Here is a 14,259-nt window from a genome sequence, read left to right as displayed (position 1 = left end):
CTGATGGGGCCGTGGGGCGGAAGGGGCTTAGGGGCCGGAGGGGTGCAGGGGCCAAAGGCCCAATACAGCCCCCTGAACCTGCTCTCCAGCACCCAAACCCAGGACCTAGCCCCCTTTCTGAGCTCTGAGACCAGTCCCAGAAGCCTGGGCTTGAGCCCCAGACTTGCAGGATGAGCCTCCATTTTGGAGCCCCCAAACGAGCCCCTGGGGCCTGTCTGGGAGCACCAGAAATGCAGGACTTAGCCTCCATCCCCAAGCATGATGGGGGGAATATGCACACACACACACAGAGCTCTAAAATGGCCAGAGGCATTGAACTTAGCTCTATGGGATGTTTGAAATGCCCCATGACAACCCAGAGGGGCAACACCAGCAGAAATTCCCTTTGGGAGACATTGAGCCATACCAGGGCCTTACACCCCTGCTAAGACCAGCCTGTTAGAGATGAACAAGTGACACAACATGTACTAGCTTTACAGGAGCAGCTTAAGGCTTCACAAAATCAGGCTCCCTGGTTTCAGCCAGTACCATCTGACATTCAGGCACATGACAGACACCCTGGGGATGAAGCTTTAGGTAAAACATTTCTACAAAAATCCAAGTCAGAACCTAAGTGGGACAGGCCACATACTGCCATGCTGTGTTCTTACTTGGCTGTTCAAGTTGAACTGTACTTGCATACACTGGAAAGAGACGGGCATGTATGAGAACCCTTGGCAGTCTTATATTCATAGACACCATTGCTGCAAATACAAGTAGTGACTCAAATATTTGTGTTCATAACTGGACCAAAATTATGGGATGCAACTTCAATCATTCAGCTCCTGTTAGATCTTAACAGTTGTTACCATCTAATTATACATTGACTCAGAATTTACTACCTACCCCCACTGGAATACATCTTACACTGGTGAAAAAGCTACTACAACATGATGACCTGCATCAACTGCTAGAAGGCATCCAAAACAATGGACAAGAACTCTCACCACTCATGATACAGAAGAGATACCATGTCTTAGAAAGGATAAGGAAGGATGGAGACCATCATGGGTGGGAAACACTCCTAGGATGGTCACCAAGCACAACAGGGATTTATAATCACCTGCTGCACCCAGTAGTAGTTAAGTTCAGCTGTGTCATGCCTATCACTTACAACCATATTATACATGAAATTATGGAAAGTGACAGTCTGCCTCAGAAGACTGAGGACTGTTTCAAGTGTTAGCAGGGATGCTTAATAAAAACAAAGGGAGGACTGCTAAAGAACATTGAACTGAAACTGTCTAGAGGTAGCTGCCCAGCACAACTTCTATAAACACTTGGCATGAGTAGTTCAATTTGCTGAAGCCTTAGGCCACACTCAGAGAACAGGAGGGACTTGCATCCAGCTCAGGAAAAGAGGCCCCAGGGCCAGCTCCAGCTGGAAGGACAAGGACATCACAAGCAGTCTGTATCCCTGTGTCTCACACTCCAGAAGGGAGGATGTCACAACTCTGAAATAAGGCCTGTGCTGGCCATCAGGACCTCGAGAAACAAAGCCTCCTCTCCCTGCTGGGGCAGGGAGAGTTGTGGTCTGCAACCACCTCCTCCTCCTCAGGACCTTGAGAGACAGAGGGACCCAACAAGGAACAAAGGCACATCCCTCAGCAGAAACCACACCAGTAAAGATGAGGAAAGAAACAGCCTGCCCAGGGACAACAATGAGACCCAATAAGGAACAGGAGACCCCAGAGCTGAATATCACTGTTGGTCCCAACTACCACATGAGGGGTGGAGTCCTTGGATTCAAAGGCTACAATTGCCCAGGGATTCCTTTCCTTAGGGTCCCCTTCCAGAGGCACCCAGCTCCAGCTGCAATCACTGCACACATGCCATTAAAATTCATTTAATTCACTTGGATTTGGCTCCACACTTCCCAGCAGGAACCTAGGGTCAGACCCTGCTGTGGTGGGCAGCAAACCTAACCTTCCCTAACACTGTTGGAGCAATACCAACTGCTGGTCTGAGCCTCTTTGGGAAGCCCCATGCTCAAGGGTTAGTGTCATGCCTGACAATTTCTCTGCTTATTACCCGAGGGCTTTACCTTGTACACGATTTTAAGACACAGTTCAGCAGTACTAAAGGATTTAAATAGGGCCTTGCCTGCCAATACTCCCCCCTCCCAAGAGGGCTACTCATTCTCAGCAGCTCTGGAAATAATTCATCCCCTCTCAAACCACCCAAACTGCCCTTGCTCTCCTTTTGAGCCTCTGTTCCAGCTGTCACCAGAAGGGCAACACTCTTAACCCCCTGCTCCTCCCACAAGTCCCTCCTGGCCCCACTACATTCAGGAGAGATTTGGACTGTGCTCACAAGAGCTCACAAAGCAGTCATGTTGAAACACACTGTCCTAAGCTCAGGAGTCTCCTGGGGGGCTGGTAAGGGCTAGTTTTACACACCACTCAGTTTCTGCACACACCCTATAGTAGAAGGCAGTTGGGGAATCTCCTTGACAGATAAAATAGTTTTAGGCAGTCTCTGAAGCAGTCCTATTTGACTTCTATCATGTCTAAAAAGTCAAAGCAACACGAGGCAGACAACATACCAGGTACATTTTTCAGCTTTTGATGGCAGCCTTCGGATGCCAGTTATGTCTGCCTTGGGAGCAGACCCCATCTTGCCATGTTCATGAGACACAGCACTCTTCTAAGACCTGCAGGGGAAAAGCAGAGTCAACCCAATTGTACCCCGTGATTAGCTACAGGACTTGGCATGCCACATACTGAAACACAGGGGCAATCACTACACTGTTGTACCTCCAAGCAAAGCTTATTCAAGCCCATTGGGGTGATCAACACCCATGTCAATGGACTAGGCAGAGACTGGAAACTCAAAGCATGCAGCAACTCACCTCACTGGATGGCTCCTCTGACAAGCCACTAACATCTCAGGCCCATCAAGCTTCACAACCTCTCATGAGAAAGACTAAAAAGGGCTCTCCAAAGAGCACGGGGCCTAGGAAAAAAAGCCCCCAACAAGCAATGCCTGTGCCATGACAGCATGTCTGGCAGGAAGACAGGGGACTGCTGCCTGCTGAAAGGAGCCCCCAGGCACTGTCACCTGCTGCTCCCCCTCAGCACATCACACATCCAAATGCAAAAGCTGCATGAGCCCCTTGCAGAGCCAGCTGCTTTCCCAACTGTCCTACCAGGGCTTGTTGCCCCATTCAGCTACTGGGCACAGGGCCCTGCCCAGACCCTCGGGTCAGCAGGCACAAGCAGCCCTGCTGCAGCTGCCGGGAGGCAGGAGCTCACAGCCTCCCCAGCTCAGGCCTCTCACCAGCCTTGTCCCCAGCTGTCCCTCCTGCCCTGCCCCCGGGCTCAGGCACTGACCTCAGCAGAGCTCTGCAAAGGGGTTGGTGTCCCCACCTCCTCCTCCCCAGCCACCCACTGCCTCCAGCACAGCAGGGTTCCCACGGCCCGGGGCAGCCACCCCCTGCAAGAGGCACCCAGCCCCCCCGCAGCCTGGGGGAAGCCCCCCCCACTCCCTGAGGCAGCTCCTGTCACTCCCCCCTCCCCCACAACAGCCCCCCCACCAGCTCACACCAGCCCCACCCCTCCACCAATCAGCTGCAGCCCCGCCCCACAGGCAGCCCCAGAAGCTTCCAGAAGCTCCTGGAAGGACAAAGGCAGCCTTGAGGCAAAGGGCCCCTAGGGCAAAAGAGGGAGTAACACCAACAGGTGCCCAGGGAGGGGACAGTGCTGAGAAGCTCCAAGCACCCACTTAGAGACACTGGAAAGCAGCAACCTCACCAGCAGCTTCTGGGAAGGAGCCACCTGCCTCAAGAAGCACTGTCCCCAAAACAGGGAAGAAAAAGCATCAAAACCAGCTGTCAAAAACCAGGAAGGGGAGAAAATCCACACCCTGGCAGAGCACAAACAGCAGTCCCTCCTCCATTATCATGGGAAGGGGTGTTGGGGGGGAGGTCACACTCATTTCCTTCCCTCCTTCAGTTAGGGAAATTCAGGCAGTTTTAATTAGTTAATCAGCACCAGATCAGACCTGCTGCTTTGGGGCAGTCAAGAAGCACCAGGTCCCACTGGGACAACTCTGAGGGCTCATGCCAAGGGCTCCCCTCCTTGCCTTCCTGCCCACCCCAGCCCCTCCATGGCAGGAGAATTGGAGGCAGCATCTGCTTGTGCTACAGCTGTGAGGAGCTCCCAGGAGCAGACCCAGGGCACCCTGACTCCCAAGGCCTTCCTCACCACCTGCCTTGACTTGGAGCCAAGACCTGGGTTCCCACCACATTGGGTTTCCACTCCAGGGCCTGAATCAATTCAGTTTGCTGACCAAAAAACCCAGGAAACACCTTGTGCATGGGAGAAGAGCTCTTCACTGCCTGAGGCTTTTCCTGCTTTGTTGTTAGTTGACACTTGTTGGCTGACAAGCATTTGCTTAGACTTGCTCTCTTTTAATTTTAACATAAAGTTAAGAGAGATGGCACATCCTAATGCAACTACCCCCAACTACTGCTCATTCAGGAAGAGCCTGGATGGTCTCTTCCAGGCCACTGTTTACTCCTCTCCTTCAGTGCCTGCATTCCAGTTGGGACAACAACTGGAACTTCAAAGGACTGTTTTCTCTTACAGAGCAAGAAGGCCATGTGCCAGTTCCAGCTCCCACTTGCTGCTCTGACACAGTCCCTGCCCCATTTCCCCTCCCACTCCAAGGGACTCAGAAGCAATTCCCAACAAGGACACAACAGTGTTGTGGGCACCAGCAGCACTGGGCATCAAATGAAGTCTTAAAGAGTTTAAAATAAACCAAGCATCTCTTCCCAAATAACCCTATTCAATAAGTGATCAGCTCTGCCAGGGACACCTCAGACAACAAGCAGCTCCATTTGTTCTCTCTGGGGAAACCCTACACTGCAGTTTCAAAACAGCACTTCACTCTACACACCCATAAAGCTAGTCTAAGCAGCAAACACATGCAACACCTTCTTAGTTTTACTTGGACACTTGCTCTTTTTCCACAGAAACAACAAATAAAGACTTCTTTTCTTCTCAGGGCTCTTCTTGAGACATGCAAGAAAAACCCTGAAGGGAGTCAGAAGCCACAGACCTGGAAGGCTCTGACATGCCCTGTTTGCAACAGGCCCAGATTCCCTGCTTGGAAGCATCACTCTTTAGCTCTTAAGAGCATGCATCAAGGGAAAGTGACAAACTGTTGCACAAACAGAAAAAGCAGAGCATGGAAAGACTGTTTGCTTTGTCCTCAGTGGTCAAGTGGCACAACCCACTCTCTGACACCTCAACACCTGGAGTATTTCCTGTTAAAGAGCACTGGACTGGGGCTGTCCAGGGGTAGCTGCTTAGAACAACTGCTAAGAGACTTGCTTAGCAGGAGCAGCTAGATTTGCTGAAGCCTTAAGCCACACTCAGGTGACTCATCATGTTAGCTGAAAGAGGGCCCCAGAGCTGGTTCAGGCTGGAAAGAGGAGGAAGTCACAAGCAGTCTGCATTCCTGTGCCTCACACTCTGAAAGGGAGGATGTCAGGACTTTGAAATAAGGCCTGTGCCCCTGGGCATCAGGACCTTGAGAAACAAAGCCTCCTCTCCCTGCTGGGGCAGGGTCCATTGGGGTGGCCTGGAATTACCACCTCCTCCTCCTCAGGACCTTGGGAGACAAGGGCAGGACCCAGCAAGGAACAAAGGCACATCCCTCAGCACAAGTCACAGCAGTAGAGAAGAGGAAAGAGACAGCCTGCCTAGGGACAGCAATAGGACCCAAGGAGGAACAGGAAGACCCCACACCTGAGTATTGCTGGTAGTCCCAACTACCACACAAGGGGTGGAGAACTTAGACTGAAGAGTTACAATTGCCCAGGGATTTCTTTGTTCAGGGTCCCTCTTCAGCAGCACCCAGCTCCAGCTGGAAATGCTGCACATGTGATATTAAACATGCTCATTTTCACTCTGACTTGGCTTTGAACTTCTCAGCAGAACCCTAGGGTCAGACCCTGCTACAGTGGCTAAGCACACACAGTTTTTACATAACATTTATTTCAGTTCAACCAAGGCTTTCATGCTGTTTTAGGCACACAAGTGAACAGTAGCTTACCAACCATTCCTGGAAGGTGGTATATCAGCACCCAAGCTCTTAGCTAGGGCATTTCCCCAAGGCCTCCAAACTCCTGCAGGGAAATGAAGTAACACAGTAATGGGTAAGTCAAGTTTAAGAACAGGAACACTCCTGACCTCCCTTAGGATACTCCCAAGAAGTCAAGAGAAGAAGCCCTCACAACTCAGTTAGCAGCTCCATCTTCCACCACACCTGACCAAAGACCTGCATGACTGAGCTACAAAATAGATCAGATGCTGCAGGAAAAAGTAGCAAATACCTCAAGATATCTTTCATGCTACGAAAATACTGTAACACACACAGCCACCCAAGCTCTGAAAAACATAGGGTAGCACATCCAAACTGAAAGTCTAGATGAAGAGACAAACAAACATTGGTGGGAGAAAATGGAGGAAGAAGCAAAACTTAAACAGAAGTATAAGAGACAACCAAAAACAGGAAAGACACCACAAGGCAGCTCCAAGAACCACCCAGAAACCAGAAAAAAAAACACAGCTTTAAGACTCACCTAAAAAACAACACCAAAAACAAAACACACAACTCACAACACAAACAACACCTCACAAACAACACCCAGGAGACACACAACCCCAACACCAGCCAAACAAAGCCCCCACCCCCAAGGCTCAGCTTAAATACAGCCCTCAGGCCAAGGGGCAGAGGGGGCGTGGCTGGAGCTTCCAGGTGAGGCTGGTCAAGGCAATTTGGACCTGTGTGTGTGGTCAGGGTCTTGACAGCACAGGCAAGAATGGCAAGGTGAAGCCTTTAAAGGTCAACAAAACAAGTAGAGAGGTTTAGAGTTTGCTGAGGAAACACCAGGAGATTCTGCAAGAGAAGAAAATAGCTGGAGAATGTTTGTTTTCTGCTTCTTGTGTTGTAGGAACTAAAAAAAGCCCCTACGCAGTGCTAGCAAGGGCCAGGCCCAAAGCATGCAAGAGATGTTTCTTCACATGATGCATAAATAGGCGCTGGAATTTCTGGCTGGATGTGAACAGTTCACATGGGCTTCAAAAACACCTGGACAAACTCTCAGGAAAGAAAAATCTGTGAGGGATGTGAAATGCAGAAGCACCACCTCTGGTGCTGGGAATGCTTGAGCCACAGATAGCAAGATACGTGACACCTGCAGGAGAAGGATTACTGTATGCTCGCGCTGCACATCTAGGCAGGTACAGCTTCTTGGAAGTGCTGGGAAGGTTCTCGACATCAAACGCTAGCAGGTATTCAAAGAAGCCTTTCACAACCATCGTATCAAAGGCCTTTGGGGGCAGGTGACACCAGCTCCTTAGAAGATCTACCCACCCAACAAAATTGTCATGGTTAAGCTTTGTTTCCATGTGAGGTGTTCCAAGGGACTGTCACTTTTCACATGGAAGAGCTTTCTTGCTATGGCACTAGGGCCCTTGGTGCAGCAGGAGGCCTTAATTGCCCTGACCAGGCTCAGCTGTGGCTGCCCTGACCAGGCTCAGCTGGGGCTTCCACCCACCCGTCCTCTACCCATTGGCCAGAGGGCTGCATTTAAGCTTGGTGAGGGGGTGCTTGTTCCTGTTGGGTGTCCTGGAGGGAGTGTGGGGTGTTTTGTTTGTGCTGTGTCTGTGTTGTGTAGGATGGGTGTTTTTGGGGGCTGGGGTCTCTAGGGTGGTGCTTGTGCTTTGTCTGTTTAATGCTGTGTGAAGTTCTGTGTGAGGTGACTAATAAGTTTGTTGTGGTGCCTTGTTATTGTAGGTCTATAGGTGTGTAAAGGCTGACTCTGTTTCTGTGTGAGTTTGGGTCATCCAGAGTTCTGATCTCCTCTTCATTTCTGGAGTCCTGCTGTGTTTCCTGTTCCCTGGGAGGTAAGTATGTAACTAGGGTTGAGTGCTCCTTGTTAGGAGTTGTTTTGTTATCTGAGGGGCCAATATTCCTGATCTCCTGAGGAGTCCTTGTTGAAAAGCTGTGCCCTTTGAGTTCTGGTAGCCTCATTCTCAGGCTGCTCTCTTTAAATGGGAAGAGTGTCCCACCAGGAAAAGCTTGAAAACTCCTAGTCTCACTTCTTGGAAAGCAAAGAGTGCTAAGCCAAAACAGCTGGTCAGATGTAGAATCTTTGCAGCTTGGAGGGCTTGAATTCATCTTTCATGCAGTTTGTTTATTGCATCTCCTTATCTTGCAGGAAAGGCTAGTATATGGGGGAGACTGAGGGCAAGAAGGCTGTGACAGATGCTTAAATCATCAGGTCAGAAGGGAGTTCTTCAAAAGCATTGTTTTCTGACCACAAAACCCAGTTCCTATGACAGAATTGGGTCAGAGTCATTCCTTGACTATGCCTGTGCCTTCTGAGATGGAGGTGAGATAGTTTTCTCCAAATGTCCCAGTACTTAAGGCAGGTTTTCTTAAATCTTCATGCTTCAAGCTTAAATTAAGCAGTGTTGTTATTAGTGAGCCTAGTAGAGAAGAATGAGAGACAAAACACAGTGTTTAAAGAACTCCCAAGTTTGGTCAGTAGCTTCACAGCCATGTTTGGCAGATGCTTGGCAGTACTATGTTTTGAGGAGAAATGTGTCTCTTCTTTTTCCAGCTCCCTTTGGATGCTCTTGTTTCTCTCTGGAGCTCTCCAAAGGCATGTGCAGTGCTGCAGCTGAGAAGAGAGAAGCAGCTGTGGGACAGCTCTGCTGCAGTCTCTGGGCTTCAAAAGCCTGAGCTGCTGCTGCCCTAGCTAAAGACATGGCTTATGCCCCCAGGACACAGAAGGGGGCCAGCTACCACATCAAGGGTAAAATGATAGGACACCCTGTGCTGCCCAGTGTGCAGAGTCTTGCTTCTCTGGAAGTAGCTGAAAGTGCAAAGCATGGCTCTTGGCAGGCTTGCCTTTTGGAGGGGTCAGCACTGTTCAACTCCAGGCTCATTGTGAGTTCCTGTCTTGCTGAACTACAAGATGCTTGACTAGTTGATAGTCAGGATTTCCTTGTGGATTCTGTCTGATGACACAGAGGGTTTTCTTGTGGTGAGCTCAAAGCTTGTGTTGGGATTAGTGTAGTCACATGGAAATGCTTTACAAGCAGTAACTAGCAGTGGGCATGCCACCCACTCAGTGTCCCAGCTGTGAGGGGGTCTGGGGGGGGGGTGTGTGTGAGGTGGTTACCCTCACCTGGCATGTCCCAGTGAGGTGCACCTGTAAGAGCTGGGGGATACAGTGAGGTGTGCTGGGGAGGAGTTCTAGCAGTGACTGGGAGGTCTTAGTGTTGTGTGACAGGGTCTTCAGACACTGCTTCTCTTCAGATGCTTGCCCTGAAGAGACCAATATAAAAAACCACAAATGGCTTTGAAAGTGTCTCAGGGGGGTGAAGGTTTTTCTTTTTAAGAAAAAGCTAGACTCCACTGTGGGAGGGTTTGACCTATAAAGTGGCTGCACTCTCAGGCTAATCCCTGGGTGTGAATGCAAGTTAAATGTGCCAAGGGTGTTAAGCTGCTAAATAGTTCAGTGTATCCAGTGTTAAGCTGAAATAGCTGAAACCCAACTGTTGCAGGTTGTAGAGGCTTGGTAGTCTGGAGCTTGGTTAGAGGGAAGTGTACTTGAGGGTTAATGGTGTGGAATATATGGTTTCCTGTCTCACTGCTGTCCTCACAAAGGGAGGCCTGCTTTAATTTTGCAGCAGGGCAGCACTGGAGCTGTGAGCTGGTGGGTGGATGTGTGCAGGCTGTGTCCTTGCTGATGAGGGAATCCTGGCCTCTGTCCTCCCCTTCCATTTAATGTGACATGTGGATGTATGGAGTTACGCAGCCACAAAGGGGGTGGGGAGGGGGACAGAAACCAGTTACCTGTGTGGACAAGCAAGGGAGCACTGGGGTTGCTGTAGCAGGGAAGCTAAGGGCTGCAGCTCAGAGCAGGGCTAGTGTTATGTACAGGCCTAGTGAAGTTAACCATCCACGAGTCCTGCTTGGCGTAGGGACAGACCTAACATAAGCATGAGACCTAATGCTCCCAGCTACTCTGTCTTGTCTCCAGCTCTGGCCTTGCTCTGGAGGACAGAATTGAGTTCTTGCTTTTACTGCTCCCTGGCTTCCTAAGCTGAGGCAGAGGGACTGCTCCCATTCTGGTCCTCTTTCTGGTGTTGAAATGCTCCCTTCCTAGAGGGCCCTGGCTTGGGAAAGGACTGTTAGCTTGTCTTTTTCTGTTGAGGATTATCCTGTCTCTTTCTGTAGTACCTTTAGGTGTGTAACTGCTTTAAAAACAACTTGAAGCCGTGGTGACTTCATGCTGTTGTCCAGGGGAAGAAGCATCTGTTGGAATTAGACTATGGTGAGAAGGGAAAGTGGTGTCAGTGGGGGTGTCCTAGATCTGAATGCTGTCCTGTGTGTCATAGTAACTCTGTAGTAGAGGCACTCTTGGTGGGATTGGGTTATTGCTATTCCATACTCAAAAACTTAGCTGAAAATCAGGGGTGCTGTTTGGGCCTTGTTGAATTGGTGAAAGACTTGCCCTGGCTTGAGGCCAAGCACTCAACTGGAAGTGCCCAGGTAGAAGAAAAGGTGGGGGGAGAGGGGGAGGGAATGAGTGTATTGCCTGATGCTTTTTCAAGGAGAAGTGGGGAGAGAGAGTGCCTGGAGTCAGAGCTGGCTCCATGGGCCTGAGGCCCCAAGTCACAACATGGGTGAGGGTCACCTCATCAAGAGAGGGTGTTTCTTTGCAGGCTTCCCACTAGCAGGAGCAGCAGAGAGGGCTGGTTAGCCTGCTAAGGGCTCTGACAGCTGCCAGAGCATCAGCCTGGCAAGTCTGTGCCTAGCTGGGGGGACAGGGAGCAGTCCTTGACAAGGAGATGGGGCCCTTGACAAGGGGAGCATCTCTGCAGGCTCTGCACTGGCTGAATGAGAGTGCAGTTGTTGCAGAACCTGCTGTTCCCTGTGTCTTGTCCTCAGGCTGTCAGCTTGTGTCACCTTCCTGTCAGAATGTGGTGTGCCTCGACTTCCCAAGGGCTGAAGCAAGGCTGTGTTGGTGGCAGCAGCAGGGCATCAGTTCTCTGGATAAATAGCATCAAGGCAAGCTGGTTAAAGAAACCTTCTTCCCAGCAAGTGAAGAAACATGAAACACTAAGGAGAACAAGACAAGCTGCATTACAGTGCCATTAAAAGGAATGGTGACTGCTAACCCGGGGGCAGCCTTGGTTTGATAAGGGCTTGTGTCATGCTTGTGAAATAGTTTTATGAGGCTGTGAAATGTATACCTCTTCTATGTATCAGCATAACTTCCAACAAGCTGCAGTGGAGTGGGGGGGAGGGTGATGACAATTATACCAGGACAGTAGGTACTAGAGACAAAAGGGAAAAAACTGGAGGAAGATAAAATGCTGGCTGGACAGTACTTCCTGCTCTAGTTGCTAGCACAGCTGCAGTCTCTGTGCCTTATATTGAAGGCAGTATGTCAGCATGTGCTGTCAGTGTTGGAGGAGGCATGTGTGAGAGGTGAATACTCCTCCAGCACAAATTGAGTGTAGTAAATCACATAAAATTCTGTGTGTGTCATGACAGGTTCTTTGCTGTGACCCTGCCTGGATTGTGTAACTTCCGGCCCTGGCTGTGGCCCTTCCTTCATTCCGCCTGCCTGCCCTGGCTGTGGCCCTTCCTTCTGCCTGCCTGCCCTGGCAGTGGCGGTGGCCCGCCTGCCCTTCCTTCCTTCTGCCCGCCCGCACTGGCCGTGGCCCTTCCTTCCGCCCGCCCGCCCGCCCGCCCTGGTCGTGGCCCTTCCTTCCGCCCACCCGCCCTGGCCGTGCCCCTCCCTTCCTTCCGTCCGCCCGCCCGCCGCCCGCCCTGGCCGTGGCCCTTCCTTCCTACCTTCCTTCCGCCTGCCCGCCCTGGCCGTGGCCCTTCCTTCCTTTCTTCCACCCGCTGGTCCTGGCCGTGGCCCTTCCGCCCGCCCGCCCTGGCCGTGGCCCTTCCTTCCATCCTTCCGCCCGCCCGCTGGCCCTGGCCGTGGCCATGGCCCTTTTTTCCGCCGCTCCACCCTGGCCGTGGCCCTTCTGGGGCGGAAGGAGAGGCAGGGAGGAAGGGGCAGAAGAGGCGGAAGGCTGGAGGGGCGGAAGGGCGGAAACGGTGGAACGGGCGGAGAGGCAGGAGGGCGGAGGGGCAGAGCGTGGAAGGGCAGAAGGGAAGAAGGGCGGAGGGCGGAAGGTTGGAGGGCGGATGGTTGGAGAGCGGAGGGCGGAGGAGTGGAAGGGCATAGGGATGGAGAGGCGGGAGGGCGGAGGGGCCGAAGGGCGGAGGGGTGCAAGGGGCAGAAGGGGCGGAAAGGGCAGAAGGGCCAAATGGCGGAGGAGAGGAAGGGGCGGAGGAGCGGAGGGATGAGGGGCGGAAGGGCGGGGGGGGAAGTGGCGGAGGGGTGGAGGGCGGGAGGGGCGGAGTGCGGAGGGGCGGAGGGCGGAAGGGCGGAGGGCGGAAGGGTGGAAGGGCGAAGAGGCAGAGGGGCGGAGTGCCGGGGGCGGAGGGCGGAAGTGCGGAGGGGCGGAAGGCGGAGGGGCGGAAGGCGGGAGGGCGGAGGGTGGAGGGGCGGAGTGCGGAAGGGCGGAGGGGCGGAAGGCGAAGGGGCGGAAGGGTGGAGGGCGGAGGGTGGAAGGGCGGAAGGGCGGTGGGCAGAGGGGCGGAAGGGTGGAAGGGCGGAGGGAGGAGGGGCGGAAGTGCGGAGGGCGGAGGGGCGGAAGGCGGAGGGGCGGAAAGCGGAGGGGCGGAAGGGCGGAGGGTGGAGGCACGGAGGGCGGAGGGCGGGAGGGCGGGAGGGTGGAAGGGCGGAGGGCGGAAGGGCGGAGGGCGGAGGGGCGGAGTGCGAATGGGCGGGAGGGCGGAGAGCGGAGGGGCGGAGGGCGGCCGGGCGGAAGGGCAGAAAGGCAGGGGGAGGGGGGTGGATAGCGGGAGGGCGGGAGGGCGGAGTGCGGAAGTGCGGAGGGCCTGAGGGCGGAGGGGCGGAAGGCGGAGGGGCGGAGGGGCGGAAGGCGGAAGGGCGGAGGGTGGAAGGGCGGAGGGCGGAGGGCGGAAGGGCGGAGGGCGGAGGGGCGGAGTGCGAATGGGCGGGAGGGCGGAGAGCGGAGGGGCGGAGGGCGGAAGGCGGAGGGGCGGTGGGCGGAGGGCGGCCGGGCGGAAGGGCAGAAAGGCAGGGGGAGGGGGGTGGATAGCGGGAGGGCGGGAGGGCGGAGTGCGGAAGTGCGGAGGGCCTGAGGGCGGAGGGGCGGAAGGCGGAGGGGCGGAGGGGCGGAAGGCGGAAGGGCGGAGGGTGGAGGGCAGAGGGCGGAAGGGTGGAGGGCGGAGGGGCGGAGGGCGGAGGGGCGGAGGGCGGAGGGGCGGAGGGGCGGAAGGGCGGAGGGCCTGAGGGCGAATGGCGGAGGGGCGGAGGGCGGAAGGGCGGAGGGCGGAGGGGCGGAGGGCGGAGGGGCGGAGGGGGGGAGGGTGGAAGGGTGGAAGGGTGGAGGGGCGGAGTGCGGAGGGCGGAGGGGCAGAGGGCGGAGGGGCGGAGGGGGGGAGGGCGGAAGGCGGAAGGGCGGAGGGGCGGAGGGCGGAAGGGCGGAGGGCGGAGAGGCGGAGGGCCGGAGGGCGGAGGGGCGGGAGGGCGGAGGGCGGAGGGGTGGTGGGCGGAGGGGCGGGAGGGCGGAGGGCGGAGGGCCGGAGGGCGAAGGGCTGGAGGGCGGAGGGCAGAAAGGCAGGGGGAGAGGGGCGGATAGCGGGAGGGCGGGGGGCGGAGGGCGGAAGGCGGAGGGGCGGAGGGCGGGAGGGCGGAAGGCGGAGGGGCGGAGGGCGGGAGGGCGGAAGGCGGAAGGGTGGATGGGCGGAGGGCGGAGGGGCGGTCGGGCGGAGGGCGGAAGGGCGGAGGGCGGTGGGGCGGAGGGCGGAAGGGCGGAGGACGGAAGGGCGGAGGGCGGAGGAGCGATCAGGCGGAGGGCGGTCGGGCGGGGGGCGGAAGGGCGGAGGGACGGAGGGCGGGAGGGCAGAGAGGCGGAAGGGCGGCGGGCGGAAGGCGGAAGGGTGGAGGGCGGAGGGGCGGAGGGCGGAAGGGCGGAGGGCGGAGGAGTGGTCAGGCGGAGGGCGGAAGGGCGGAGGGCGGGAGGGCGGAGAGGCGGAGGGCGGGAGGGCGGAGAGGCGGAGGGCGGAGGGGCGGAAAGCGGAGGGGCGGAGTGCGGA

General features: G+C 55.0%; 1 protein-coding gene across 1 annotated transcript in view; it reads right to left on the bottom strand.

Annotated features, from left to right (window-relative positions):
* Positions 1 to 14,259, bottom strand: part of LOC135328257 (maestro heat-like repeat-containing protein family member 2B) — a 39,579-nt gene that overhangs the window by 21,826 nt on the left and 3,494 nt on the right. Inside the window, exon 2 of the mRNA XM_064511116.1 lies at positions 9,248 to 9,387. Coding sequence (XP_064367186.1) covers positions 9,248 to 9,387 — 140 coding nt within the window. The remainder of the gene's footprint in view (positions 1 to 9,247; positions 9,388 to 14,259) is intronic.

This window comes from Dromaius novaehollandiae, chromosome 4, assembly GCF_036370855.1.
Source record: "Dromaius novaehollandiae isolate bDroNov1 chromosome 4, bDroNov1.hap1, whole genome shotgun sequence".
NCBI lineage: Eukaryota > Metazoa > Chordata > Aves > Casuariiformes > Dromaiidae > Dromaius > Dromaius novaehollandiae.
Note: the sequence above shows the minus strand (reverse complement) of the source record. Positions and strands in the feature narration are given on the sequence as shown.